This window comes from Osmia lignaria, chromosome 5 (assembly GCF_051020975.1).
Source record: "Osmia lignaria lignaria isolate PbOS001 chromosome 5, iyOsmLign1, whole genome shotgun sequence".
Taxonomy (NCBI): domain Eukaryota; kingdom Metazoa; phylum Arthropoda; class Insecta; order Hymenoptera; family Megachilidae; genus Osmia; species Osmia lignaria.
The window spans coordinates 9,849,112-9,877,005 of NC_135036.1; the positions used below are offsets into that span (position 1 = coordinate 9,849,112).

Genomic DNA, 27,894 nt, shown 5'->3' on the forward strand with positions numbered 1-27,894 from the left:
AGCGGATTAATGAATAAACATTTGGTCACTAAATATTTAATATTTTTCATATAGTTCCTATGACGCGCAAGCGACCTTTCAGTAGAAGAAAAATAATAACTAATCAGGTGTATAATAAACAACTTGTCTGGATAACATCACACGATGCAATTTATCGTACCTAGGACTTGCATAATTGCTTCAACTGGAATGAAACAGAGTATGCACTTGTGTGTCTTTTACGAAATCATTTCTTAAAGAAATTCTAATGAACTAAAAACGTAATTAATTATCCAGCAGCAATTTTAATATCCACTTTCCTCATAAATATAATGAAAATAGTAATTTTTTAAATACACACGATTACCAAATAATTTGTCGTGATCTAATTTCGAAGATGTTCACGATTAAATGAAATCACTGTACAAATACAGGGACAAAAATTAATTCGGTCAATAAACGTCTCGAGGTGCTGACTCGCGACGTTCAAAAGGGAGAAAAAGCAAAAGGAGCAACGTGCAAACTTGTGTGCATGCAAAGCACTTTTACTTTCAAAGTGAACGCTTTCAACAGAGGATAAAGGAACCATCGAAAAAGAAAAACAATTAGTTTTTCTCCTTCGTTTGAATCTCTTCATTGCAATATCTACTAAGCAATAATTGCCTAATGTCGTATCATTCGATGTAAAAAGTTAAACATCAGAATCACCGGTATAAACATGTAGATAATAATTTCTATTTTATTATTATTCAAGAATGGAAATTTCAAGAAATAATGAAAGATTATATATTACAACATTAAATTGGAGCCTAACTGGAAGTCGTGAATGGAAGCACGTATAACAAGAAAAGTTTTCCATTTTTCAGGTGAATCATCTTAAGTGGCCATGTATTAGTCCGTTTCAAATATAATACGAAAAGGTTATTTTTTTATTTTTTTCATAATCTTGTAAGAAAGAGGCAAAAGTTTCCTGGTCAGCCTGATGGTGGGGTAATGGTGCTGCTTAAATAGACTGCATCAATGAACGTTTCTTTCAGTCCACATTCAACTGTCCGAAGGAATAATCATCGGGAAGAAGCTAGAGAAATCGTGAATTGTTTATCGAGGGGATTAAAGGACCGATCTAACAATGAAGAGGATTTCTACAACTTTGATCGTCGCGACGGTCCTGTTATCGATGGTCCTTGCAATTGATTTACGTGAGTTACTTATTTCTCTATTTCTAATCAACAATGAAAATCAATAGATTTTCGTGAAGATGGATTTTCTTGTAACTTAACTTTCTGTTTCTTGAGTGATACTGTTAATGACACCTTTGATTACTCGAAAATCGAATTCTTTCAACTGGGGTGCAGTGCAAGTGCACATGCATCAACATCAAAACAATCAACAAATTGAATTCATGTAAAATTCTTTTCACTGTCGATAAATCTAATCTATTATTTTCTGTGACATCTGAGTTTTGTCTACTGGACATACGAAAAATGTTCTCTATCTTTCATTTCTTAAGAATCAATTTAAGAGCCACGTGTTGCACATGAATCTGTGGATTAAGGTCAATGTCGTGAAGCGAAACGAAAATGACCTACGAGATTTTAGGATAAAAAAGTAGTAAAAAGTGTAAAGTGGTAGGCAATGGTATCCCAGTGAAACGGTCAATTGATTTTTCGCAACTCGATCGAAAAGTTATTAGACCACTTAAAGAGAAAGTCAATTCCGAGCTTCAGTTCGGCTTCTCGTAACTGGTGCTGCACTTTATTGGATCCACTGCAACCCGTTTACGTAACCCTTGTTCGCGACATTTTTGTCATTTATTTCTTTTTTTTTTTTCAGCGAGCACCTTCAAGATATGCAGTAGAACGCTACCAGACAAGGAGTACTACGAATGCATCAGTAATTCGGCGAAAAATGCCATTGTTTCATTGGCTGGAGGTAAGTGCATTTATTATTTTTTTTTTTTGTAGAATGAAGAAATCGCAATGATGCATTTTGTAAAATGAGAAACGAAGGATACTAATGGTTTTGCAATCCTTCAAATTGATTAAAATTAATTAACTGTAGAATTTAGATTCACACGAGATAAATCTGTGCTGAATAATTTATGCAATGTAATAGCTATTTAATATCGAGGTGAGAAAGATACAAGTGGAATTTTTTTAACTATCACTATTTCCTAAGTAACTCTTCAAAATTAATTTTGAGTTTTCGTTGACAAAAAGATTCCTAAGAACCTGAACGAAAATCCGTGATTGCTTAATCGTTCGGTGTACCATTAAATGAACTATTGAACTTTATGAACGGTCAAACAACCACTCGTATAAAAGTCATTATCGCTGTACTACATATACAGTTACCGTCGAGTTGTCATTATGCCACCGGTTACATAACTATTTCACCTGACCGATCGTGTTCCCCACTGTATCGTGGAATTTTCATTGAGAAACAGGTATCTCCGTTGCTTTTACTATCAAACGAGTACTTTTCATTTAATCGTGTTTTTAATATTTTTGATTATTATTAAATAATCATCACACTCACAATTAGTGTTCTTCAATAAAAAAATGAAATTTTCTAATGCAAAATTCATTAGCTTCCAATTTTCTTTAGAAATCAAAGTAATTCCAAGTGAAACTCATTCCTTCTTCTTTCAACATCAACACATGCCACTTTTTACACACATTTTCTTTCTCCTTTCTTGATCGATTATGCGATCCTATGAACCGATTTCTGCGTTGATTTCACCGGAGCAATGCACGTTGTGCATTTCCTCAAAACTGGCATTAGTTTCTCCGACATAATCGCGAGTAGCAATTTGCAGATATTCTCATTTTCTGAGCCTTTGACAAAAGCTGAACCACAAGGAGTCTCTCACATAATATTTTATCATTGCAGGTTTGAAAAGTTTCAAGATCCTTCCGATAGAACCGCTGGCTGTCGACAGCGTGAAAATTGGTGAATCCCAAGGATCAGTTACGCTTAAGCAAGAATACAGAAATATCAAACTGTATGGCCTCACGAAGCAGCTTCAAATTCAGAACTACCAGTAAGTTGTTAAAATCCTTTCTCCTATTCTTAAACTTTAATTGGAAAGCTTATGATGGGAGTTGGGAGATCTCCTTGGGTTTCTCTATTCGTAAGCTTACGAGTTGCAAGTCGAAACTCTCCTCATTAGGTTTCTCTGCTCATAGCTTCCCAATGATGTATTACATTCCTCAATTACACTGCCTCAAATGTAAGTATGAAAATGAGGCAGCTAGCATACACCGAGTCAGTTATTTACGGTCCGAGGCGGAATCATGAAGATTACAAAAACGGCTCGTAAATAAAATTAATCCAATACGAATGGTCTACTCGTTAGAACTTATGCAATCATTCGCGAAAGAACTTCATGATGTGCATCGATGATCATGTTTGTAAAAGTCCACCAAATATGACTGCGACGACACGTCGGTTTATAGTTGTCAACAATATGTAGCATATGATCGTTCGTGTTATTGTATTAAAAATAGTATGTAATATATGACTACGTGTAGACGTCATTTGTGTAGAAACAACGAAAGAAAAAACTAACTCGTTGAATTGTTACGAGGTAATTAAATCTAAGGTGTTGCGATGATTAATTCTTGTTCTTCTTGTTTATTCCTTTTTTCTTCAGCATCGACTGGGACAAGTGTCTACTGTCGTCGGATTCTTTAAATCCTCAGGTGGACTTCGTAGCTGATTACAAAGTCGATGGTAGAATATTACTGTTGCCCATCAGAGGTTCTGGCAAATCTAACATCACCATGTGTGGGTATATTCGGTAGTGGCTTAAGAAAATTTTGGTGTAACAATTTTTACGTGGAATATCTATTTTTCAGACGATCTAAAGACTCACAATAGCATATACTGTGAAAAATACCAAAAGAACGGAGAGACTTATTTGAGGGTGAAGAAATTCGGGGTGAAATTCTCCCCTGCTCGCGTGACATTACGATTCGAAAATCTTTTCGACGGTGACAGTGTCTTGGGTAAGTACCCGTAATAAAATCATATATTAGAAGTTCTTGTAAAAAACGCAGGAAGAACGCATGCTTTTACATTAAATTTAAATCTAAATTAATAAACTGCATTATCATGTTTCAAACTTGTCAAAGGTATCACTACAGAGGATATGTAATTTCTGTTTTCTTTCATAAATTCATAAATATTTGAAGCTACTAATTTAATATGCACGTCAAAGAGCAATAACAATTATCTTTTTTCCATTTCCATTGAGAAATATTATCCTAGTTATTCATCAAGGTTATCGTTAAGATTGAAAAAAACGACAATGCGTTTAACATTTCAATGTTTCTATTATACTGACTGTATATAAAATGTTTAAAACATGACTGATACGTTTAATTAAGTCTAATGTATTCATACCTTTCTTTTCCATTCTAGGTGAGCAAATGAATCGTTTCATCAACGAGAACTCTGACTTGCTCTTCAAGGAACTCCAGGCGCCTTACGAAGAAACTTTCGGTTTAGTTTTCGCGAAAATTACAAACGAAATATACAGTCGTGTACCATTTAATAAACTCTTCCCCCCATCGTAAATTTAATACTCATCATTTTGTACATGCGTAAAACACATTGAGACTTATTAATGTATTTTGTAAAATAAATCTGGATAAAATATTTTCACGTGCCAAAAATGTAATATATTTATGTTATATGTATAAGTATCAGGATTAAAATAAAGAAACTGTTTAAATATTGCCATGAAAATTACTACAGTTTATATTCTTTACAGTGTAATTATATTATATTATAATTACAGTGTAATTACATAAGTTGACAACTTACCGACTGCCGCAGAGTTAGTCGGATAAGTCATCGAGTAGTTTTAGTCGAATGTAAGATAAATGAAACTTATCCAATATGTATAAAATAAACGACATTGTTTATTTTTTTTAACTATTAAAAAAATGTATAACGAATTCAAATACAATCTTATAAACTAAATCGTGGAATTATTTAAAAAAATGTTACGTCAACGTGTATTATTAAGAGATGAAGTATTGTTCCGGATTTTAAAAAGTAAAAGTCCAACTGCAAACAGGATATGTGGCAAATTGGTATCTATCAATGCAAAATTTACTTTAAGCTATAATTTATATATGTATTTTCATACATTATACATAGTATTTGTGATAACCTTTGTATCAAATTTTTAAATGGTTAGGTTTCTTTTACTGTTTATATGATGTTATAAAAAATTATTTACAATGAATTGTTATTCTAGAACCACAATGTGAAAAACATTGTCTTATTATCAGAAGATGAACTTTGTGAACTTTGGCAACATGTGAAAAGTATATTGTTTGAAGCTAAAAAGTTGTACACACGGTCATCAAACAATGATAGGTATACAAAAGTAAGTTCATTTACATAAATTTAATAAATTCATCATTTTAAGTCATATTTCACCCTAATATTTCCATTATAATTTTAGGAATATAGTGTGATGATCAAATTAATACGTTCAATAACTGCCATAACACTTGAGACAATTACACAACGAATGTTTATACCTAATCTTCTATTACAAAATGTAATGTTGTTACATTCCGTTATATTTCCTAATATAAAAAATGAACAGGTTGGTATTTTATAACCATGCTTCTTATCTCTAACAAATTTCAAGTAACAACATTTTTCTAGGTCAAGAATGAAATATCATGTCTTCTGGAAAACTGGTGGAAATTAGACATGATATGGAAAGAGAAAGTGATAACAAATGCTTTAATATACCTCATCCAAAACTGTAAATCTTCATTGGTAATTCTACATTAAGCAAATCATATAACATATGTGTAAATTTCTGATGTTAACATGATTCACTTTGGTTTTAGTTACATGTAAAACGTTTATATGAGATAAAGTCTAGTATTATATTATTAAAATCTACTAAAGATGTACAAGAATTACTTAAACTTGTTAGAGAGAATACTGTAATGTCATTTGAAGAAGGTCGGATGTTGTTACTACACTTGTTTACACTTGGGGAGCAATATATCTTGGTACATACTCTAATAATACAATGACATATCAATCTATATGAGATTTAATGTTAACTTTTCTAGGGAATCCATAATAATGTGAAGGTAGTACTACAAGATATTGGACATAATTATATTACCAGATATGCAGATTTATATGTTACAGCGTGGGTGAATACGTCGAGAAAATTGAAAAAATTTATTGTTGAAAATTGTTTTCAAGATATTATTTTTCATTGTTTTCATACACATAGAGATTCCAGGGGAAGGGGGAAACTCGGCAAAAATCTGCTTTCATTTTTGACTGCTATTCATCATAATAAAAATCAAACAGTAAGACTAATGATTCATAGTCAATGTAAACCTTTACTTTGGAAGCATTTAAAGGTATTAATAAAAAGAAATATATGTACGCATACACGTATGTACATGTTTTTGCATGAATTCTGGATATAATTGTTTTCACAGGCACCTGGTTCTTACACTAGATGTAATGCAATAGAAATTCTTTTCATTACAAGCTCTATACATTTTACGTATGCTATACAAGCTAAATATAGAACGTATCTTGAAAAATATTATGAGATGATAACCGATCTTCTAAATGATTCCGATTATGAAGTTTGCAATATTACCATGACCGTAAGCTTTGTATCGACGATTTGATACCCTAAACGTTTCAATTAAAATTGTACCTAATTATTAATATCCTATAATTTTAAACGTTCTCAGGGTCTTTTCAAAATGTTAGGAAAGTATTGGAATCATATTCCAAACAGCTACATTCACAATTGGTTAAACATTTTACTACGTTATACAAAAAATTCCAGCAATTCTGAAATGAGAGCAAATGTTTTCATTGGTTTAAAAAATGTATTAGTTCATAAACGATCACATAAGATAATTAAGGATTTTCTACGAAATTTTTCATACAGCATTTACGATGAAGACAGCGCGGTACTAGATGCGCTAATCAAACTTCTTTGGCACGTACAAAATCAATTTGAAATGCCGTTTTGGAATATAGTACCTTTAACGTACATTCTTGATCGCTTAGAGGTGCCTAACATAATTATAGTAACATGTGCATTGTTGCAAACAGGATGTTATAATATTATGATTTTCAGACTACTCAAAATATATTTTTATTGCGTGAATTAATAAAACTCACTTGGTCATGTATATCGTTAAATAGTGTAGATTATAGTCACATGACAGATGAAATCACACACGTAGGAATGACAAATTTAAATGCTATTAGAAGGTTTTGTCTTCACTCTACATCTGTTATAAACTGCAATCAGTCGGTGAAAATTATTGAAACCATTTTATCTATAATGAAAGAGGAAATGCAATGCTTAACTTTAAAAAAAATATCGGAAAAAGACTGCAATAAAAAATTGAAGCTCAATAATGAAGAAAGCAATTGTAAAGATGGTAAAAATTTATATGATTGAATTACATATCCAGATGAAACACTAACAGTTTAATTTTTAGTGAAATATATAAACGATTTCGAAGAAGATCTCGGTTATAAAGAAATGCAAATATATGTCGATGTTATTGCTATATTGTTACTAAATAACGTTGAGAACATAGAAAAAGGGAACTTCAACACAGAGAAAACAAATATTTTGCAAGTAACTGCAAATATATTGCCGGAATTTTTTAAGTATTTTGAGGTGGGTGATTCAAAGATTATTCCAATTGTTTAAATTATACAACTATAAGCAATTTTCTTTTTAGGGAACTTCAGTAAATGAATCGATAATATTTTTATTCTCAGTCATACCTCCAAAGTTTTTCCTAAACTTTAATGAAATTGCAGAAATGTTAGTACAACAACTGTATGATCCCAATACTTGTGATGATACAGTTCTTACAATTATATATGGTCTCATGAAGTGGAATAAAGGAGACACAATCTTATTTGCATTGACGAATGTTTTTGCGAAATCTTTAGATATAAATCCGCAACATAACGAGGTACAAATAATGCTTCACAAATATTTATAATAATAAATTTAAAAAATTATTATTGTTCCAGAACCCTATTGACTCAGCTGTGTTTAAAATAGATGAGCAAGGTTTGGAATTAAGTTTACGTATTTTGAAACATTTGCTACATGTCGAGCATCAATCGGTTCTAATAAATAAGTATCATGAAAATCTACTCGGGTTTTGGAAAAATTTAGATAGATTAAAAATTTTCATTGAAAAAGAATTAAGCAACGACTGCAATATGAATGGCGTGAAATCCAAAGATTTAATTGTAACATTTTTTAAAGAGTATGTATCGATGACCTCTTTGTTACATAAAGAAGATGTGTTTGATGCATCACAACATTTCTCAGAAATTTTGTTATGGGTTAAAAGGTATGAAAACTAATTGGATATTTTTATTACTTTTTGTTTTAATATAATAATTTAAATGTTATTTTCAATATAGGATACTGATACCACATATATCGCACATAGATGTGGATACTATAGAGAACTACTCCACTTGTATGGATTTAATAAAAATTACTTTTGATATCTCAAATTTATTACTAAAAGGGTGTAATAGTACCCCAAAATTATGTTGCGATATCGTACTTTTATATTGCCGTTGTTTACCTACCGAAATCGGTGTGGCTTTCCTGAATAATGCATTTAATGCAATAATGATTGCATTAGATTTTAGTAAAATAGCTTACGAAAATCAAGAACCAAATTTAATAAATATAGTTGTACCAAATTTTGTATATGTTACAATGATTACTTTAACTAAATGTAAAAAAGATATTCTAATTAAATATACAAACGTAAGTACACTTGAAATAATTTTTAAAAATATTACCCCTATTAAAATATCTGATTTATTGATTGCAGAATTTGATAGTATTGCGCGAATTGACACAGAAGTACTTTTCTATAATTAAAAGTATTTTTAACGATCAAGACATGTGTCTCCCATATATAACTATTATGCTTAATGTTGCAATTAGCAGCATAAGCACAGAGATGACTCGTCTACTTCAAAGTACAACTACTGTAGAAAAAAGTATTTTAACTATGACTTTCCCTTATTTAGCGAAGAAAATATTAAAAATTATTTTAGACATAAAAAAATACCAAAAACTAAGTATACAGGTATTAACGGGAGCAATAACTAATTATACGAGAGTAAGTATCTTTAGATAGACTATGTAATAGCCTACATTTTACTGATAATATATTTTCTTATATTTCAGATTGACATGCTTTCCGCGTTAGTTGTGATACGTCGGATGCTCAAATCATCTCATAAAAAAGTTATCAATAAACTTAAAAATATAACACTAGCATCCAAAGCACACAACCAGAATCAGTCTTATTACACTTCATTTGATAGGTACCATTAGTTTTCATTTATCATAGCAATATTATATTATGTTACCGATGATTATAAAAATAAAAAATTTTACCTTTTCAGATCCATATGTGATGCAACTAATATAGTTATAGATGCAATACTAAACCGATGATAAATAATGTATTATTTATTTAACAAGAGGCGTATTTTTAATATGTATAAGATATGTATATGTTATGTAATTAACAATTTAAGCAGATGATATAACTTCCGTGATATTTTTTTACATTTTATATAACATAAAAAAGATATTTTTATACGAAAAATAAAAGTACAAACTATATAAAATTAATTCTTATAAATCGGGTCTTTTGTGTTATATACTGATAAAATAATACTAAGGAGATTTTATAATTTTCACGTTATAAAAATATATTCTATTTATAGAAATGCAGTTTTTATACAATAATTAAAACATACTTACCTTTTTACATATTCACTACCCAGAAAACGTGATATTTCGCATTTGCCTCACCGCAGCTACAACTCTGGCGTTACATCCGGAACTTCCGGTTTGATAATCTTCCGGCGATAATCTCAATAAAAGGGACATATGTTGCAAATTTTCCGACAAAGATAAACCAAGTTCTTCTAGCACATTACCAAGGTAATCTATAAAATATATTATGTGGATAATGTGAAATATTTTAATAGTTTGGTACAATAGACGATATACCTATGTCCGTAGCAAGTTGTTTGCAGGCGGCAGAGCTTAGAAATTGACAAATTCCTAGAGTTTGATCCAGAAACATCTGACATGTTCCTTTAGCAATAATATCCAACAAGATACCCGTAAATCCAGATTCAGTTGTACCCTGCGCATACTGAGGATCTGCTGCTTTTAGCGCTTGATTGAGACTCGGATTTTCTCTAAGCAAGAATGGTTCCAAATGCTGCGGTAACGTCATCAAATACTGCCCAACCTGTGTTATATATTCTTGAGGTGCAAAACTATAATCAGGTAAGTCTGCGCTTAAATGAGTCATTTTATTTGTTTCGTTCGACCATGCGGGCGCCTTTTGTACTAATAATAACTGAGTAAAAATAGGAGCAAATATCACTTCGTATGTTGCACGATGTAAATCCGAGCACAATTTGTGAATAGATTTTATTATAGCATCAAGAATTGTTTCTTCCTCTGCAAGAGAAAATGATTATATCAAGTATGAAACAGTAGTTGTTTTATGCTGTTCGAGGCTTCCGGGTGTAGTTTTATTCTCGTACAGGAGTTCGTTATTACCTTTTTGGAAAGATGAAACCAAATTTTCTAGGTCTGTCTGATTCGATGTATTCAAAAGTAATTTTTTGTATTGATTGAAAACACTATCAGTCGTACTTTGTAATTTATTATTAGCCTCGGTTATATCGATTACCAAACACTTTTCAAACTGCTGTACTTGGCCCAAAAGATCGCCTATTTAAATCAAAATGTAAGAATTTTGCAAAAAAAAAAAAAAATTACGGCTAACAATGATGTATATGCTACCTATAGTTTGCATCAAAGTGAGACACATTTGAAACAAGTTCCAATCCTCGTGTTTCACTTTCTTGCGTTCCAATTGCCGTATGGTTGCTTGATACTTTTCAAGATATTTATTAAAGTAAGTCTACAAACACGAATAAAATGTTACGACGTATTCGATAAAAGTGATTAATTTGCCCTAGAATCTTTGGCCGAGTAACGTACATTTAAAGATTTTAGTAAACCAGGATATCCACAACCATCTGTAAACAGTTTGCATCTTTTATTTGCTTCATTGGCATACTCCATTACTCTCGAAATGCTAAGGGAAAGAGTACTGATTGTATCACTTAAATCATCTTGGGTACTATCGATAGATTGTAGCTGATGTTCTAGTTGTGCAGTTTCATAAACATGATACTTAACAACATATGGAACATAAGGTGAATATATTGCTTGCGCTAATGACAACAATTTCGAATTCTGTAATTTTCCGTGCGAAGATGATTCGATAACACCCTGTAGGTTCACTACAAAATGTCTTGTGATTTGTTTAAGTTCGAGCAATAGCGACAATTGCATAGCATTTGAATGCTGTTTCAAAACTGATTCTATACATTCTGGAATGCCTGGATCTAAACTTCTTAGAAGATCAGCATACACTTCGACTATAATGTCAACTGAAGTATTTGGAAATACTTGATGGCACCATTTCACTTGATCATTCCAAGTGGACAACAGCTTATCATAATAGGTATGTAACCAGTAGGAGACATTTTCATCTTGAGCTAACTCAATAGTTCTACGCCATTCTTGCCCCAATGAGATTTTCAAACAGTTGTGATAATACTTAAGGAGTTGTGGTAACCGGTCCATTTTACTAAATATGTCCACATAAACTTTGGACTCTTCTAAATTTGCAGCAGTAAATGCTTGTACTAATCTTGGACTAGCCATTGCTTCTAAACGATTTTTTAAACCTTCCAGTTGCAACTTTTTATCTTCATAATCAACAACATTCACAAGCATTGCCAGTGATTTTTGCATACTGAACAATTTGTTTGCAATAGCTTCTATATCACCTGATTCAAATACCTATAACATTGAAATTAATATAAGGAAAAATCCGTTTATCCTATTTCTACTATGTAATATACCTCCTCAACATCATTGGCCAATACAGTCCAATTATCAGCCTCATGTAAACCTTGTTTGGCAGTCTGTAAATCTGTTTTTATCTTATCTATCTTTTCTAATGTTGCCATTGATGATGCAGTGTCTTTTTCAACCTAGAAGGAAGAAACAAATATTAATGTTATAAGAATTTTATCCATATAGGTAGTTTTCCAAGGAAAATCCTTTTTATTAAACAGTAAAACCTTTTCTATTTCTTGTTTAACAGCAACCATTTTTTCACTTAAAGCTATGGCTTCTTGCTGTAAAAGTTGTGTATCCCTTAGAACCCTTGGTAAACTTGACAGTACAGACTGACTGGTCTCTTCCAAAGCACCATTGACTTGTTGCACATATAATTGTAACTTCATTACTAGGGATGAAACAAATGCCTATAAAAATAATTTCATTATCAAATGAAGTCATATTAGTTGTGCAAAGTTGTTGGATTATCTGAAAAATCATTTTTATAATTCTCTAAAAGTATCAAACAAACTAGAAGCTAAAATACATTTTTTCTTTAACAATAAAATTTTCATCTGCAATATGGTAAAAAAAAAAATCATCAAAAAAGAAACACGGTGTCATTGACCGCGGTGCACTGGAAGCCGTCAGTTTAGGTCCTGACTGTACTGGTGCAACTGAAATTTAAAAACACGAAGAGAATCGGCGCAATCCAGAACACCATCATTGAACACAACTTACATCCTTATTTTCTTGTGCCTCGGCGGATTTGAAAGTTTTGTTAATCCATTCTTTGACATCAAAAGTATCTTCGGAAAACGCAGACACATCCTGAAAGCATCGATTTAAGGTTAGGAATTATTTCATTTTTTATTTTCAAGAATTTTCTAAGATTTTACAAGAAATATTATAATCGTTTTAAACTCTTTGCGTTCGCATGATATAATAACAGCTCGAAGTAGATCTTCTTGCTTGGAAGTTTTCAATCTAAATAACATAAATTAACGAACGAAAAATATAAAAAAAAGGTTAAAGATGCACTGGCTTCGTGCTGCTTACCATAGTTTTAATTTTAAATTGCAACAAACTCGGTATATTATTGAAAAGTAACAAATTATAAACCGTGCAACGTAGACGATGACGTTTTTAAGTATAGGGATGAAGTTTATTTTCTGTACGTTCTACTACTTTTTCCCTACCGCCGCATAGCGCAGAAGTAACTTGATTGCAGTTGGATCTCTTTGCTGCACTTTGTGCGTTTCGTGATACCGGGACCCAGATACGAGCTCTTATATTTTATAACGGATTACAACAAATTAGACTGTTTCTCGTTCCGTTACATCTGTATTGCAAATTATGTTTATAAATTATTCAGAACCAGTGTTTGCAGAATACAACTACTCGACGGATCGATCGTGCAAATGTCGTGCAATATATGCTGCGGTTACGATACGCGATTCTAGGTTATCGTATTTCGTTCAATCAATGACTAAATACGAGAGAATCGCGAGAAATTTTTGAACGTTGTGCTCGCCGTACGATAGATTATTGATGATAATACTAGAAAATGAACGTTAAAGTAACAATGATTCATGATAAAAATAAAAAACAACGATTAAATCGAGTGTTCTTTTTTTTTATGAAAATTGTGACAAAATGACTTTTGTATCTCGGATTCCAGACGGATACTACTTATGCGGAAAAGGTCTTTCACTTCCTGAAAGACGCACTACTCTTTCACCCCGTCGCGATCATCACCGCTGTTTCCTCGCAACTCACAAGTTCGCGTTTGGGGATTCTGACTGGCTACCAAGATGCGGCAAATCGAAGAGGAAAAGGGAGAGAAAATGGAGAACAGCATGTTATCGGCCGCTTCCGGGCCCTTTATTGATTGCCACGCCTCCGAGACTGCGTTTGCGCGTGACGATTTGCGCAACAGTTGGAAGTTGGAATTTTGCCTCGAAATAGCCTTAGCCTCGACGAAAATAAGGAGAGCTAGCTGAGCGGAACTGCAACACAACTGTACTTTGCCCTTTTCTTTGCGAGCGTTGAACGCATCGTCCCGATGAGCAAAGGCTACCTCTCAGGTTCAGCTATACACCTCGCATGTGTGTTCGTTTTTATACGTTACCGCGGACCTAATATGTACGTCATTAGATTATTCGAAGCATTCGCGATATTCGATTCGATACCTTATTTGCACTTGCCTCGAGATTATACGCGAAGGAAATGTCAATAACTTGCGGCTTTTTTCCTTTTCTTATCATTTTCTTTCTTATATCGCTGATTTGAAATAATATCTCGAAATTTGACGCTCTCTCAACGTGTAACGAGGAAATTATTCTTTCACATAAAGTTGAACTTTATTACGGACGACAATCAGACTCAATCAGTAGAGTATATTAGAACCGTATGCATTTAATGTCGCATATAAAGTGCGTCGATCAGAAGTCCAATTTTGTAATCTCGCTGTGCATACGAATGCGTGCCGCTGATAAAGTGCCCTTCAATTCGACTAGACTGGAACAATTTCAAAATCCTCCATCTTGATTTACCCTGTTACATCATCGAAAATAATGTTATCGTTCTTTTAATTATACGCCAACGTTAATCCTTTCTTTTTCATAACGCATACGTTTAAAGAAAGCTTGCAATTATTTCATAACCTACGTATTGGTTCTATAATTTTGTTACAAGATTCTCGTTTGCAAATGTGAAGTAACAAGAATCGAGGGTAGAACAGAACCTTGCCTTTTGCAAAGCGTAAAAATTATGGAACCATTACCTTTCTACGGAAAAACCATTGTACCTGGTCCCAGGACGAGTACGCGATACAACGGCCCGTAGGAAGGGTAAGAGGTATCCTCGGCCTTGAAGCTTTACCAGCCAATCCCAAGCCTGTATTTGCAGACACAGGCCACGGGATTGGCTAAACGTTCTCCAAGATACCAACCAACCTCCCAAGTGCTTCCGGTTGGGACAACAGACAGATTTCCCAAAAACCAGAGAATCGGTGAGTTCAGAGAACAGGTAACGTTGATACTCTTTTTTACCTTCTCTTTCTCACTTCCAGACCAAGCACTCGTGTTAAAACACTGCAAGTGGTTACCGACGCGCGATAAACTCCGATACTCCTCTGTCCTGTCGTCACCTATGCAACATAGGGAACCGATTTTTTTTTATCGATAGAAACGCAACAATCGATCAGCGAGCGTCTACGCTGCAATTTGGTCCGAATTGGATCCACCAACGCGCATTTCTGTGAAATACTGTCGACCTTTAGACTATGGTACTGGGATTACATCTGGCTGCGATACAATACACTGGACCAGCCAATTATTTTTTTCTTTCTTATCTTAATTTCTAAAACACACCAATGCTTAAGCTCTTCAAGCTTCGATCCTGGTTTTTCTGCTTGACGAACCCTCAGACAATTACTCATAAAATTCAGGGCGAGTATTTGTGCTTAGGGTGAATGACTCCCTAATGCACGAATTCCGTAAGCACCACCTCCCGCTGTATAACCCCTCCCATATAGCGCTTTGTATTCATCGCTACTTATTGTTCGCTGTCATTTTAAATTACAACGATCCGACTCTTCGTTAAGTTTTTCGATCGAGAGAATCCAACGGTCGAACGTGTAACTTCATTTCATTCTCGTGGCTCGCTAAAACTTTTCAAAGACAATCAACGCTATCGTCTGGCACTTTGCAAAGTAAATACAGCGAAGATGCTGCCGAATGAAATTAATGATCTTTACAATCTAGTTCGGATACGATCGCTATAGAACTTGCTTCTATTCCATCATACACAACTATACCTCGGTGATTTTTTTCGAACGTACAAGATGGTGAGGTACGTTTCGTTCATCTAGTATACAACACGATCAACCGTTCCATGGTAACAGGTCCTTAACCCATGGAACGATGATCTCGTTGAAAATCTTTCGTTAGAAGTAAGATTCGAATCTGTTTCGTGATGTTTGATTATCGCGTTCAATGGCAGAGACCTACGCTCATTTATGCGAGCGTGTGCTGGAGGAAGAAATTATTCAGCTGGTAACGACAGAGACTGTACCGAGTCCGCGCTACACTTCTGAGAAAATAAACTCTCCCGCGCTTCCTTCGTTGGCCGTAGGTTCGCGCAGCCACCTCGTGAATTCTGTTCCTCGAAGATCGAGTTGATTCGAATAGCCATGCTTCCCCCTGGGGACCCGTAAGGGGACGAGGCGAACCTCTCGACTGCGCAATTCGCGTTGCAGGGAGAGGGAGAGAGAGAAAAGAAAAGAAAAAAAAAAAAAAGAAAACGTAGAGACGATAAAAAGGTAAAAAGGAACGAGGCGAACGGGATATCGAATTTTTTTGCGGCCCCTCCTCGCTTTGCGCCTATATTGATTTTTAGAAATTCCTCGCGAGACGGCCGAACGAATGTATATAACGAACGAACATAGTAAAACGGATCGTAAGAGAGAAGAGAAAGAAACGAATTAAAACGAAACGAAACGAAGTGGACCGGAAAGAAACACACGGGTCTCGAATCATCGCGTCGTAGGGCGGGTGTTAGGCGCCGTTACATAAAACCTTCTTAATCGACTAACGTTTCGTATAAACGGCGAGGAGAACCAAACTCGGTTATTAAACCGTAGAGTATCGCGTATTTTTTTTTTTTTTTTTTTTTCCACGAAACTTCTGAACCCAATCGTCCTTATAAGAGGTCTCTTCTGGTTGGCTTCAAATCGAACCGGAACACTTTTCTGACTTTTTGTAAGGTGACGATGCGAATATTCGTTGCGTGATTTTATTAGCGGATGTCCCGTTTTTCATAAGTTCCTTTACTGATTCATTGTGTACGATATGAATCCAGTCGTATTTTGACACGTTGAATACATTGTCTATTGCAAAATCCTGTGTGTATTTAAGATACTTGTTTTCGAACGGTAGGGAACAATTGAAAAACATGTTGCCCCTTAATTTAAAACAATGAAAGTGGAGATAATAGGAAATAATGTAAACTATATTATCGATGCAATAGTTCATTTTCTGTGTTTACATATGTCAATATTCGATAAAAACACAACGCAAGAATCTTAACTTGTATCGTGGTATTTTAAAGGAAGCGTTAAGAATTTTATCGAATAAAAGACGTGAAATAATATCAAAGAGGGTGCTGCGAGCGTATTTAAAGGTATTAGCAAGATTTGTAAGAGTGTGTTTACAGCATTTGTTTCTAACAGCGGGAAAATTCCCACCCGCATTAGACATAATACGAGACGGTCCTGCTTATAGTCGAAAGCAATCGAAGGTAGTCGAAGTCATCCGAGGACAGTGGAAAATAGTGGGATGTTCCCCCTCCTTCGGTTTTAACCATCCCTCAGTTCCCCCCACCACTGGTCGTATCCCTTCCTTTACTTTCGACTCTCGGTAGTCTCGCTCTAGTACTCTCTCTCCTTGTTTCGCTCGTGTACGTTGACGGTTCTCTCAGTCGCTTCCTCCTCCCTCTCTCATCCTTTTCGTCTTTGTCCGTCTCTGTTTCTCTTTCTTGCTCGTTCAGCTCGTTCTTAACGTCAAACCACTTAGGGCCGCGGACCTCGGCAGTCAGTCGATCTTTCCTAGCAGCAGCATTCCGGCATTTTCCACCTGATCGCGCGCGGGCGGTCCGGCAAACGCCATTTTGTTCGTCACGTCTCTTCGTCACGTCTCCTCGTTAGAGAGGATCCTCGTGCGTAAAACGTTTGTATGTGCCGCGCACCGTTCCACGCCCCGTGGGACACCTGCGTTATCAAAAACAACAAACGAAGGCGACGCACTTTGTAACACACGCGCGTTGTTGTGTGGCGCTGGTGGTTTACTTCGATCGTTCCGTGTCAGGCAACAAGGAAAGGGACACATAGCAAACGAGAAAGGACGCCGGGTATTGTTTTTCCGTTGACGAGACCCGCACGGAACGGAGTGCGTGACCCCGCGTGGTGTTCTCTTCTTCGCTGCACGTTCTTCTTCGTTCTTCCTTCGACCACTGTAAGAACGACGCAGGAAAACAACACACGAGAAACGTGAGTACACAACAAATACATTTCATATAAGCCTATATCGTCTTTACTGTCTTTCAGTTTGTCACACCCTCGAACATTAGATCTCTTGTTTTTTTCTGCCTGCATGGCATCGTCTGCCATGTTAGACCGGCGTCTCTTTCTCTTTCTCCCTCCTTTTCTCTCTCCTTCTCTTTTCACTCTCTCCCTTCTCGCGTTCTTCCCCTTCCTCGTCGCGCTTTTAAACCGCGCTCATTCCCCTCCACCGCCTCGTCCAAACAGAAGCGTCGACACGAATTTTCCGATTGCAAATTTTAACGATAACGACGATGACGATGACAGTCCCGGTGAGAAACGATGAGGACGCCGCCTGTCAAGCCGACCCCTCGCCTTCATTGACGCGGCCGCGTGTTTTCGCGTAACTCGTTACATGTGTGCGCACGCTTATGTGTGCGCGTTGTGTCGAGCCTCGTCCGACCAAGCGGCGAGAGGGAGAATCTAGACGAGAGAAGGGAGATGGAGGAAAGAGAGAAAGAGACGAAACGAGAACACGCTTGTAGAATGACACGAGTCAAAACGAAACGTCGTGTTTCGCGATTCTACGCGAACGCGTATAACAGACGATTTCTTTTCCACGTCTTTTTCGCGGCAGCCTTTGCCTTTGCTGTCTTCGAACGACAGACATAACCTTAAAAAGCTCCGTAATTCATTCGAATCGCGCGTACGTACTCCTACGTAGGCGGGGTTCTTGACACTTGAACGTTACCGACGATTCAGCACGTGCACGCGTTCGATGCTCGAGAGATAGCGCATCAAAGTGTGTAACCGATCGAAGTATAATCGGAGCTTTGTTTATTTTTCGCGGTGCTAGCGAACTTAACACGAGAGATGAACGATCAAAGCCCGCGAGAATTCTTAAACTCGCTTCTGTTAGCGGGAAACACGTGGTCGAAATAAAAATTCGTTACATTCGTATCAAGAAATTGTCTACTGCGTCTCTTTGAGTTGCGAAATTTTTTGAATCGTTATGATTTCAAACTGACTCATCGTTACGAATCAGATTAAGGAAGGAGCTTTCCATGAATACCGCCACGCAGTAAACGACAATGATAGTTAACTGTGCGCTGCTTATCACGTGGAAATTTTTCATTCCAGGAAAACCTTTAATCGGTTTTGTCGTTTTTGCGAACCGACTCGTAAACTACCAGAATAATTTACATAATAATTTAATGTATTACGTTGCGAGTCATTTACGTTTTCCGTTTTTTCTTTTCTTCGCGCGATCGTAACTCCGCGTTTTCTCGTCGGATTCAACATACACGGGTTAGAAAATATTTTTCGCGCGAATAATCGCGCGCTATATTTATGTTTATCGACGAATATCGCGAGTTACCATTGGCTCGTATAGAATCTTTATCGAAGGAACAACAACGTTGCGTTGCTCGATTCTCTTTGTAGTATCTCTAATGATATATGTTGGACGATTTTGAAATTGTTATCTCGAAAGGAGAAAAATCACGCCGTACACAGGGTGTACTTTTCATTCGTTTTTTCCGTAAGAATTATCTCGTCCGTATCTCTTATAGTGGTTCCGTGGACGCGATGCGTCACAGCAAATTATTAAACTGTTCGAAAAAGAGCAACTACTTGACGTCATCGCAGACCACTTGCCTTATACGCAATTTTCTCTAACACGTGCAGCCGGTTGCTTTAGTCGTCGTTGCGGTAATTTATGTCATCGGCGAGGCGACAACGGGTTTTTCCAAAAATAAAATACGACCCGACCGATCGCCATTACCGATACGTCGGAAAATTACCGATCGACATCACAAGTGATCGCGTTACAAGCTTTTTCGTGGTTGACCATGGGAAATCGACACTTTCCACGTCCTCGTTATTTTTCATACATTCTTTTTTTCCCCTCGCAGAAAAGAGAAAAACAGAAAATAAGTCACGCCATCGATCGGCAACGGCGGGATAAAAGCGAGAGGAGCGTTGATAGAGAGGTTGAAACGCTTCTTGATCATTCTAGATTGTAAAGAGCCCCGCGATTACGCAATCGGCGTCGCCAGCATCAAACTTGAAATTTTCCAAATAAAAATTACAAATCTACGTTCTCTTTCACGTACGGTAGAAAACGGAAGATATCGTTCGAAAGCAACCGTGAATTTACTAAACTTTTCTTTTCATCTCGTATCAAATACCTTGTTAGGTGTCTAAAATACATTGTCTAATGTATTCGGTACTTTTTAAACGCGTTGCCGCAAGTTATGCCGCAAAGAGTTGTCGAGAAGTAAGGTTGCTACCACGCGGCGTGAAACATGGTCTCTCGTTGCGAGGATAGAGAAAAAGAAGAGTAGGAACGCGACTAATAAGTTACAGCGACGATGACGACGACACGGCGACAATCGAAAGAGAGATCGATGTTTGGGATTGATCAGGAGGAGCAGCAGAGTGTGCGAGCAAAACAAGTTGTCGCGTCGGGTCGATCGAGAAAAATAACACGACGATGTGGAGGAGAGCTCACGCAGCCATGCGGTTCCGAAGCATGCCGCGGCATATTACGGCTTGCCCGTCACGGTGCGAACGACCTCTTCTTTCCACTTGCCCGTTATCAACTAGTCTATCATTTAACTATGAAAATTATTTTTCTAACTCGTACGCTTCCAACGTACATCCACGTTTATCAGCGATTCGAAAATTATTTTCATATTTCGTTCGAGTTTCGAAAACAACCAATTGCGCAATCAGAGGAAAAGATACGACGTACGTACGAGAGCGCACTGAACTCCGCGACGTTCCCGCCAAAAAATTCAGCGTTTCAACCGGAAATTAGAATCGACCGGTGTCGAGTAGGTGGGGTTGGTTTTCAGCCTTTATCCGAATCGCAATGAAAAACCGTTCATTCCAGACTTTATTCCCCCGCGAATAACAAATTGCGTATTTATCGAGGGCTTCTCGAATACACCATTGAATCGTACGGTACGCTAGTATGAACCCACACCAGTGTACAGACTGGATGCAGCAAACGAAGGCGGTTTGGCGCGGAGCGACGCGACGCGGAGAGGCAAAAACTTGGTGGGGATTCGAGTCAATATCGAAGATAACCGTGCGAACGTCTTGACTCCGGCCCCGTTCAATCTTTTTCCGTGCCGTTGAAAAATGCGCGCTCTCCGTTGTGCGGCGTGTGCTGCTCCTATTCCCCTCTCGCTCAATCGTCCCGTTCCGTTCCGTTCCGTTCCGCGCGTATTTCTGTAACGCGGGATAGTGACCCGCGTAAACGTTCGAAACGCTTGATATTATTTGCGTCGCCGTTACCGCTTCTCTTCGTACCATTGTTGCAAACAGAGAGCGAGTACTAACAGACAGAGAACGAAACAGATAATTAGCTGTATCGTTTCTGTTATCGTTTTTATTCGTCGCCACCAGCAGCACGCTCTGTTTCGCGTGTAAATATTAAACGAAACGCTATAAGCGATTGTGTACGTAAGTTACCTAGGCCTACACTTGGCCTAGGGAATTTTTCTTTCTTACTAATAATCTTTGTCTCTAAAAGCCAGAAAATAATGCTGCAACTTTTTCTAACGCTCTTTTTTTTTTTTTTTTACTTCAAGTCTGTCTAACGAAGGTTTTTTCAACTTTGTGTATAGGAGATTATACTTAATGACGAATCTTTCTTTTACCAAGGAATATTGTCGTTATTTTTTTTTCGTGTATCTCTAATCTAAACTTGTGAGGATGATTTATAACGTCATCGTTACTAGCACGTTTTTCCTAGTAAACAGTAATAAATAGGTCGTGACGAGTACCAGTTCCTTGGTTTATTTCTAAGCCCCTGGGAGGAGTACGAAGTTTATACTATTTTCGTTTTCTTTTTATTTCTAACGGTAGTTTCTGCTTACGAGGAAATTTTCCGTCCCGTAGAAAATAGATGATGAGAGTGATGAAATTGAGCAAAGTAGATCGAATTTCAAAACGCAGCCACTGTCTATCGATGTTCGGTGGCTTTCTCTCCCTCTCGGCTCGTCTGGGCAAAAACTTTAAATTCCGTGGCGGGAATAATGCCGCGGGCGAAATTGCGAGTATGATTAATACCGTCCGAGGCAAAACTAAACGTTGACGTAGCCACCTATGGAAAAGTCGATAACTAACAAAAAAGAAAAAAAAAATAGGCACACCAACGGAATTAAGAGAAATTCCATGAGTCGTTCCTCAATTTATGTACCCGTGAAAGTTACTAGCGCGTGCGCGCACAACCACTAACGCTTTTTTCGCTATCGCGAAACTTGTGAAACGATTTTCAATTCATTTCACAGATTTCTCTGTGACTCGTTTCAGAAATATCATCGTACGAATAACCGTTGAACATTCGTACTCCTGTTTGTTTTTCGGAGTAATAGTTCATCTTATCGTTTTTCTTTCGGTTAACATTCAGTTAGCGGAAAAGTAGGATGCCCGACGCGATGATTTCTCGATTTTCCATCAAATTATTCGCCCCGGTACGAGTAGCGTTTTCCCACGCGTTTCATGGCACATACCGCTTTCGCACGGTATAATTTCGCGAAACGATAGCCGTGCGTGTTGAACGGGTAAGTAGAAGAAGCAACCGCGGGGACAATTAAACGTCGATAGGATTGCGAGCAAGAGGTGTCGAACCGTATGCCGTAGAGGAAGGTTGCTAATCTCCGGAAAAGGAAAAAGAGGTGAATCTCTTGGTTTGTTGCACGATGCGCCACGGTGAAATCTCTTTGATTTTCACACGTTACGTCCAAAACAGTATTCAAGCGACGTTCACACGTCGCGACCGCAAACCGAATTGATTTTCAATGCTTCGTGAAAGATACCACCACTTTCGACACTTTCGAAACCATCAAAAACTTTCAAACATTTCTAATTTCGAACACCATCGCTATCCCCGATTTATGTTTTATTCGAATTCGTTCCACTTTAACAACCGTTCACTTTATGATTAGTAATTGATATATCTCGTCTTGACCGATGAAAAACTGATCCCTGGATTTATAAAATTCCACTTTTGTGCATCACTTATTTCACTTCTCGTCATTGACGATACCTTATCAGGTATCGGGAAAATTTCCCGGTTAGATTCGCTGAAAATTCTTAGAACGCGATCGCTTCGAAAAAGGTTGTATATTACTCGTTTCGTTGAAAAGTAGTTAGATTCGCGCTCGTTTCATTCCTTTTTCGTGAAACGAGTACAGCCTGGAAATTGTTTCCGCCGATAAGAGTGATTCATAAGGTCGTAAAATATAAATTATCGAGCAGACCTTCGTTGAAAAACAAAACAAAATTTGATACCGGTCTGCGATGCATCGCGTACAGTAATCGTTACAAAGTCACAGAAACGTATCGTAGATTATTCCTATTTTTGCGAACGAACAAACAGAGAAAAATAGAAACTGCGTTCGCGTTGGCAAGTTTCGCGATTCCATCGGGGCAAAGGAGATAGAAGGAGGCCACTTTAGAATATATAAAGCTTCTCTTCGCGAGAAGAATAATCGTTCTTTGCGTTCCCCATGGTGTGCCATAAAGCGAGACCTCTTGGATCTCTGCCTGTTCGTTTTGCACGCGTTTCACCCGTGGAAGAAGCGTGTTTTTCCAAGAGGATCCAGCGAATCCTCTTCGACCCGCGAAACGGCACTCTTTTCCTTTTCAAAGTGAAAAAAGTAACGGCAAGAGAAACTTGTTGTTGTTACTTATTCTCGTAGCATTGTTGCGTTCATCGAAGTAGCAAGTAAAAGAGTAGCGTTGGAATTTCACCGAGAAGAAAAGTTCCTTCTGTGAAACTGAATTAGTCGGATTTCCATGATTTAAGGGCCACTGGATAATCCGAAACGGAGAAGGAAATTACATCTTTCCTTTTACGTGCCTCTGAAGTAGCTGCGTTCCCCGACTGATAAGATATTCGAAAAAGAGATTCTTCGAGCTAAGATCTTTTCTTCGACCGATCCTTATTAACAAGCCTCAAGATACTCTTTACATTTCTTCCTCGAATATACAAGAGAAGAATGAGCTCGATTCGTGCAAATCCTTGGCACAGAATAGAGAAGAAAAAACGAGACAACAGTAAGAGTCCCGTGCAAAAAGGTGTTCTTCCTGAAAGTAGTCAGTTCAGCGAGTCTGGGATACCGGAAGTAGCGGAACAAACCGCGAATAGTAGCTACGTGTCCTTCTCGGAGCAGTGAAATTTTGCTATCTGAAAGAGATACGGAACTCTTCTTTTTCTACAGAAAAATACAACGATTCTGTTCTGCTGCTCTGTTGTTCAACAATAGAAAAAGCAAGTGTTGCGAGCGACGTGGTACATTTTTCCCCCACCGAATTTCTCATTATGGGAATGAATTATGAATAATATATTCTTCCGCTTGTATCGTCAATTACGTATCGCTTCGTAATCCGTTTCGAATTCGATGCTTAAAAAAGGAAGCGTAAGAAATAAATCGTGTCGCGGTCGGTTCGGTTTTTTCGACTGTTTAAATGGAACACACGCGTCGCAAATAGCGTCGATGCGATTTTTCCGGAAAATGAAAGAAGACGACGATGACGAGGAGGTGGGTTGCGTCGAAAATGCCACGGTTTTCTGCATATTTCAGCATGCCGCCTCGTGTTTCGATCGATGGAAACGTCCATCGAGCGTGTTCCGCCTTAATTAAACCGCTCGATGGACGCGGTGTTTCGCGTCCTGTATCATCGGTGCCGTTGGAAACGCGTGTATCGTGACTTTTATCGCGAGCCGAAATTGAAACGACACCGAGCGCGCGATTATACGCGGTAAATTGAATCCACGGATTTTTCGAAAACGGACAGCGAGCAATCGACAGGTGTGCTCGTTCAAATGAATTCCACGGGAACCCGATAAACACGTCGATCGTCCTGATTTTCGCGTTCCCGTTTGCCTTTTATTTATTTGTTTGTTTGAACATTCGGCCAGAAAAAGCCGTGTCGGTTACAGTAAAGTAACAGCGATTCGGAAAATCGTGGTTCGATAAAGCGATGCTCGTTCTCGATTAATTGACGAGTATTTTTATACATAAATCAAAATGATTTCAAGTAACTTCATAACGATTGAATAGATGCTCGATTTATTAATCTTTTCCTTCGAATTCGTCTACTCGAAAGTTGCAGATTTTCCATTTTTAAACGACATCGACAGTCGCGAGCAGGGTAATTTTCTCTTTTCCCCGGTGCGAAGCAACCGCGAGCCAGCTCGCTAAAAGCAAAACTTTTCCCATTTAACTGGTACCACCTCTCACCGACCCGTGAGAGGAACGTAATGCCGTAAGATTTATAGAAAAACCGCGTCGAGGCTGATTTTTCCAGATAATAACTTTTCTCCCCTTCGTACCGCCTTCGTTACGGAAACGTTTCCCTTTCTTGCCAGTCTCGAGGGTTGCTTCACGAAAAAAAAAAAAAAAAGAAAAAACACAGACATTCCGAGATCTCCCGCAGTTCAAATCAAAACTGGTATCTAAATTTTCTTCTCCGGATCTCATTAAGATACGAAAAGAAAATCAAATTCTACGAGTTTTCGTTCTTCGAAGGAGTCGCGGAAAGAAACTTGGAACAATCGTACACGGGTCCGAAGAAAGTAGCAGTTTCTAATTAAATTCGATAATTATTCGTCGAAAATGACAAAACCGAACCGCCGAAGGTGGAGGCAAGCCGAGCTGAGACAAAAGTCGTCGGTTATTAAAAGACACAGCACGGAAGGAGCTGTCGCGAAATAACTTTCATTACAGAATCAAGTACGGAGAAACTTGGTAATCCTGAGTAAACAGAGGGTTAAGGGTCGTGTTTCACGCAGAGAAAGGGCGGAAGAAGAGTGGTGGACGGGTGAAAGTGTGTATTAGGGAGGAGAGATGAACGGATAGAGAGGAGGAAGAAGTGTTTGTGCGCGTAAGAGGGTGTTCTGGTGGGTGTCACGAGGGGTTGCAGAGGGAAGAAAACAGGGGGGGGGGGGGGTGGAGGTTGCATAGGCTTCGATGGCTAAGGGACGTATACAAAAGTATGATAAAGGGGCTGGCAGGAGAGGTGGATCGCGAAAGGGGTGTCCGTTGGTAACTCGTCAGGGGTAAAAGGAAAGGTGGGAGGTTGACGGCGGTGGCGGTGGTGGTGGCAAGCAACGAGGGTGGTGGAAGTGGAGAAAAGGGATTGTTTGAGAGCATCGACGACCAGACGGAGCCACTTGCCTCCGTTCGACACCCTCTTACGCGCCTACCACCCCGCTACGCTGACGTCACGGACCAGCACACTTTTAAACGAATAATGCAAATTGATTTTGCGATTCCTGTCGTCGTCTACGCGCCTAGATGGCGACCGCCAATGCCTTTGTCGCGTTCAAAGACAATCTTTGTTCTACGACCAGTTGAAGAAAACTGGCTTTTCTCTCTCTCTCTCAATGATGCGCTTCGTTGACTTTGCACAGAAATCCTTACTTTTTTACTTTGAATCCGAACCGCTCGCTAATGGATTTCCCGCTTACAAAAATAGCAACCGATTTTGCGTTGTCAGTTCAATCTCATCGATCAACAATCGATCAGTTAAATTTAAATTTATTTAACGCGTTCTTCTTCCTCATTTTTTTTTCCTGCTACCTCGTCGGATTTACGCATCCTGCACGAACGATTGCAAGGTTACGAAGCCGGAAAAGTACCACGAAAGGGTGAAGAAACTTTGTATCGGCGATCCGAGCGTTGTTAGTTAACCTTTCGATATTTTTCGACGAAATTCGCGTGGGCCTCGAGAGTTTCCTGTTTTTCAAGGAATTTTTCACGCGTTATGCGGTTTTTGTTCATTCCTGACCTTCGATCGGCCCTAATGCATTCGCTGACTGGATTCGACGTGGCAAAAGAGAGGAGAACATGGAAAATGCTCGTTCGCGGCGCCATTATCTTTTCCCCGTCGCGTCGAAATTAAAATTTATACGGTGTGCACGGCGAAATGGAGCGATGCATCACTTCGGGTTCGTGCTATGGTGGTCGGATAAAAAACAAAAAAAAAGAAGTAAAAGACAGTTCGAATTTTCTCCTCCGCCCCCGTTTGTTAAGTTCGAAACTGTGTACCGATCGTTCTGTAGGGCATTTCGCTTTGAAAACCCTCCGAATCCCGTCGCGTTGCACTTTGTCCCGGCAAGCCGAGTAATGATAGGTTTAATAGAGTTTCGATCGGTTAAGTGTTAAGAGCGGCACCGCGTGTACCGGTTCGATGAATTTGACGAAAACGAACGGTTCAGTTGGCCGTTGCACAAGTACTGCTCGTTCAGAAATCAATTTAGCAGAAGTTAGAGCCGCACTCGTGGCTGTACGCTTTCGTTTCAGCGCCGTGGAATAATTTTGCAGAAAGTTGCTACGCGTTCGGCTCAGCCGAGCTGAAAACGAGACCGACCAACGCCGCGTGGAGGGTCGCGATTGAAGGGCGGAAAAACTTTTTCACGAGATGACGAGTGTCAATGCGACGAGTGTCATCGAGCATCCTGATCCCTGTGAACGGAATTGAAGTAAATTGTGCGCGTACACTCGTATCGAGCACGGTCCCATCGACTTTCGAATAATCGTTTAACCCTTTCACGCGGTAAGCCCTATGCGTTACACGGACATCGTTAATATTTTTGACCTAGCTATAGAAAATAATAATGGTACATTAAAATGGTGGATTAAAAGGTTAACAACCGTGCGGTCTCGTGTCGAAAATTGTTTTAAAATCAGCCTTTTTCCCCTCTGTCGAACAACGACACGCTGGCCGATTAACTACACGTATAAACCGCGCCTGTGTTAACGCGACGTGAAAAGCGTTTATTATCGCGTCGGTTAATTAATTGATCGCGAAAAGACAGCGGCGATCAACGTGC

General features: G+C 38.0%; 4 protein-coding genes across 8 annotated transcripts in view; 3 read left to right on the top strand and 1 right to left on the bottom strand.

Annotated features, from left to right (window-relative positions):
- Nucleotides 1-1,002: 1,002 nt before the first annotated feature.
- JHBP-1 (take-out-like carrier protein) lies at nt 1,003-4,567 on the top strand. The gene is made up of 6 exons (XM_034325241.2): nt 1,003-1,178; nt 1,813-1,911; nt 2,872-3,022; nt 3,635-3,768; nt 3,840-3,989; nt 4,405-4,567. The coding sequence occupies exons 1-6, from the start codon at nt 1,109-1,111 to the stop codon at nt 4,557-4,559; spliced, it is 759 nt and encodes a 252-aa protein (XP_034181132.1). The 5' UTR covers nt 1,003-1,108; the 3' UTR covers nt 4,560-4,567.
- On the bottom strand, nt 4,405-13,793 carry Cog7 (conserved oligomeric Golgi complex subunit 7). Of its 3 annotated transcripts, none has more exons than XM_034325227.2 (10): nt 12,901-13,014; nt 12,743-12,832; nt 12,244-12,429; nt 12,022-12,153; nt 11,090-11,959; nt 10,889-11,009; nt 10,643-10,816; nt 10,079-10,540; nt 9,827-10,014; nt 4,405-7,068 (listed from the first exon to the last, which is right to left on the bottom strand). In XM_034325227.2, the coding sequence occupies exons 1-9, from the start codon at nt 12,997-12,999 to the stop codon at nt 9,842-9,844; spliced, it is 2,307 nt and encodes a 768-aa protein (XP_034181118.1). In that variant the 5' UTR covers nt 13,000-13,014; the 3' UTR covers nt 4,405-7,068; nt 9,827-9,841. The 3 variants fall into 3 exon arrangements, with proteins under 3 accessions (XP_034181118.1, XP_034181120.1, XP_034181119.1); XM_034325229.2 differs by lacking the exons at nt 4,405-7,068; nt 12,901-13,014 and adding exons at nt 13,061-13,343; nt 13,663-13,793 and having other exon boundaries at nt 9,695-10,014; XM_034325228.2 differs by lacking the exons at nt 4,405-7,068; nt 12,901-13,014 and adding an exon at nt 13,061-13,685 and having other exon boundaries at nt 9,695-10,014.
- On the top strand, nt 4,940-9,661 carry LOC117604772 (condensin-2 complex subunit G2). 2 transcript variants are annotated; one of them, XM_034325221.2, is made up of 16 exons: nt 4,940-5,081; nt 5,249-5,380; nt 5,459-5,605; nt 5,668-5,784; nt 5,859-6,026; nt 6,090-6,392; nt 6,474-6,647; nt 6,738-7,064; nt 7,133-7,442; nt 7,503-7,687; nt 7,752-7,991; nt 8,053-8,381; nt 8,455-8,812; nt 8,880-9,173; nt 9,242-9,381; nt 9,463-9,661. In XM_034325221.2, exons 1-16 carry the CDS (start codon nt 4,989-4,991, stop codon nt 9,512-9,514), a joined length of 3,369 nt encoding a protein of 1,122 aa, XP_034181112.2. In that variant the 5' UTR covers nt 4,940-4,988; the 3' UTR covers nt 9,515-9,661. The 2 variants fall into 2 exon arrangements, with proteins under 2 accessions (XP_034181112.2, XP_034181113.2); XM_034325222.2 differs by having other exon boundaries at nt 7,133-7,433.
- Nucleotides 13,794-14,877: 1,084 nt separating the features above from the next.
- The window catches only part of LOC117604775 (uncharacterized), a 60,892-nt gene continuing 47,875 nt past the window's right edge, over nt 14,878-27,894 (top strand). The window contains exon 1 of one of the 2 annotated variants that reach the window (XM_076688269.1): nt 14,878-15,014. The gene's annotated coding sequence lies outside the window, so the exon portion shown is untranslated. Of the gene's footprint in view, nt 15,015-17,493; nt 18,051-27,894 lie in introns of those variants that run through there. The other variant, XM_034325235.2, reaches the window with a different exon arrangement.

Bases quoted from the DNA above. Each gene is read 5' to 3' on its own strand.
- JHBP-1 (XM_034325241.2), top strand. From the start codon at position 1,109: ATGAAGAGGATTTCTACAACTTTGATCGTCGCGACGGTCCTGTTATCG. The intron at 1,179-1,812 runs GTGAGTTACTTA...TTTTTTTTTCAG, and splicing joins GGTCCTTGCAATTGATTTAC to CGAGCACCTTCAAGATATGC. The intron at 3,023-3,634 runs GTAAGTTGTTAA...TTTTTTCTTCAG, and splicing joins CTTCAAATTCAGAACTACCA to CATCGACTGGGACAAGTGTC.
- LOC117604772 (XM_034325221.2), top strand. From the start codon at position 4,989: ATGTTACGTCAACGTGTATTATTAAGAGATGAAGTATTGTTCCGGATT. The intron at 6,393-6,473 runs GTATTAATAAAA...TTGTTTTCACAG, and splicing joins TACTTTGGAAGCATTTAAAG to GCACCTGGTTCTTACACTAG. The intron at 8,813-8,879 runs GTAAGTACACTT...TATTGATTGCAG, and splicing joins TTCTAATTAAATATACAAAC to AATTTGATAGTATTGCGCGA.
- Cog7 (XM_034325227.2), bottom strand. From the start codon at position 12,999: ATGTTATTTAGATTGAAAACTTCCAAGCAAGAAGATCTACTTCGAGCT. The intron at 10,541-10,642 runs GTAATAACGAAC...TTTCTCTTGCAG, and splicing joins GGTTTCATCTTTCCAAAAAG to AGGAAGAAACAATTCTTGAT. The intron at 10,015-10,078 runs GTATATCGTCTA...TATATTTTATAG, and splicing joins ACAACTTGCTACGGACATAG to ATTACCTTGGTAATGTGCTA.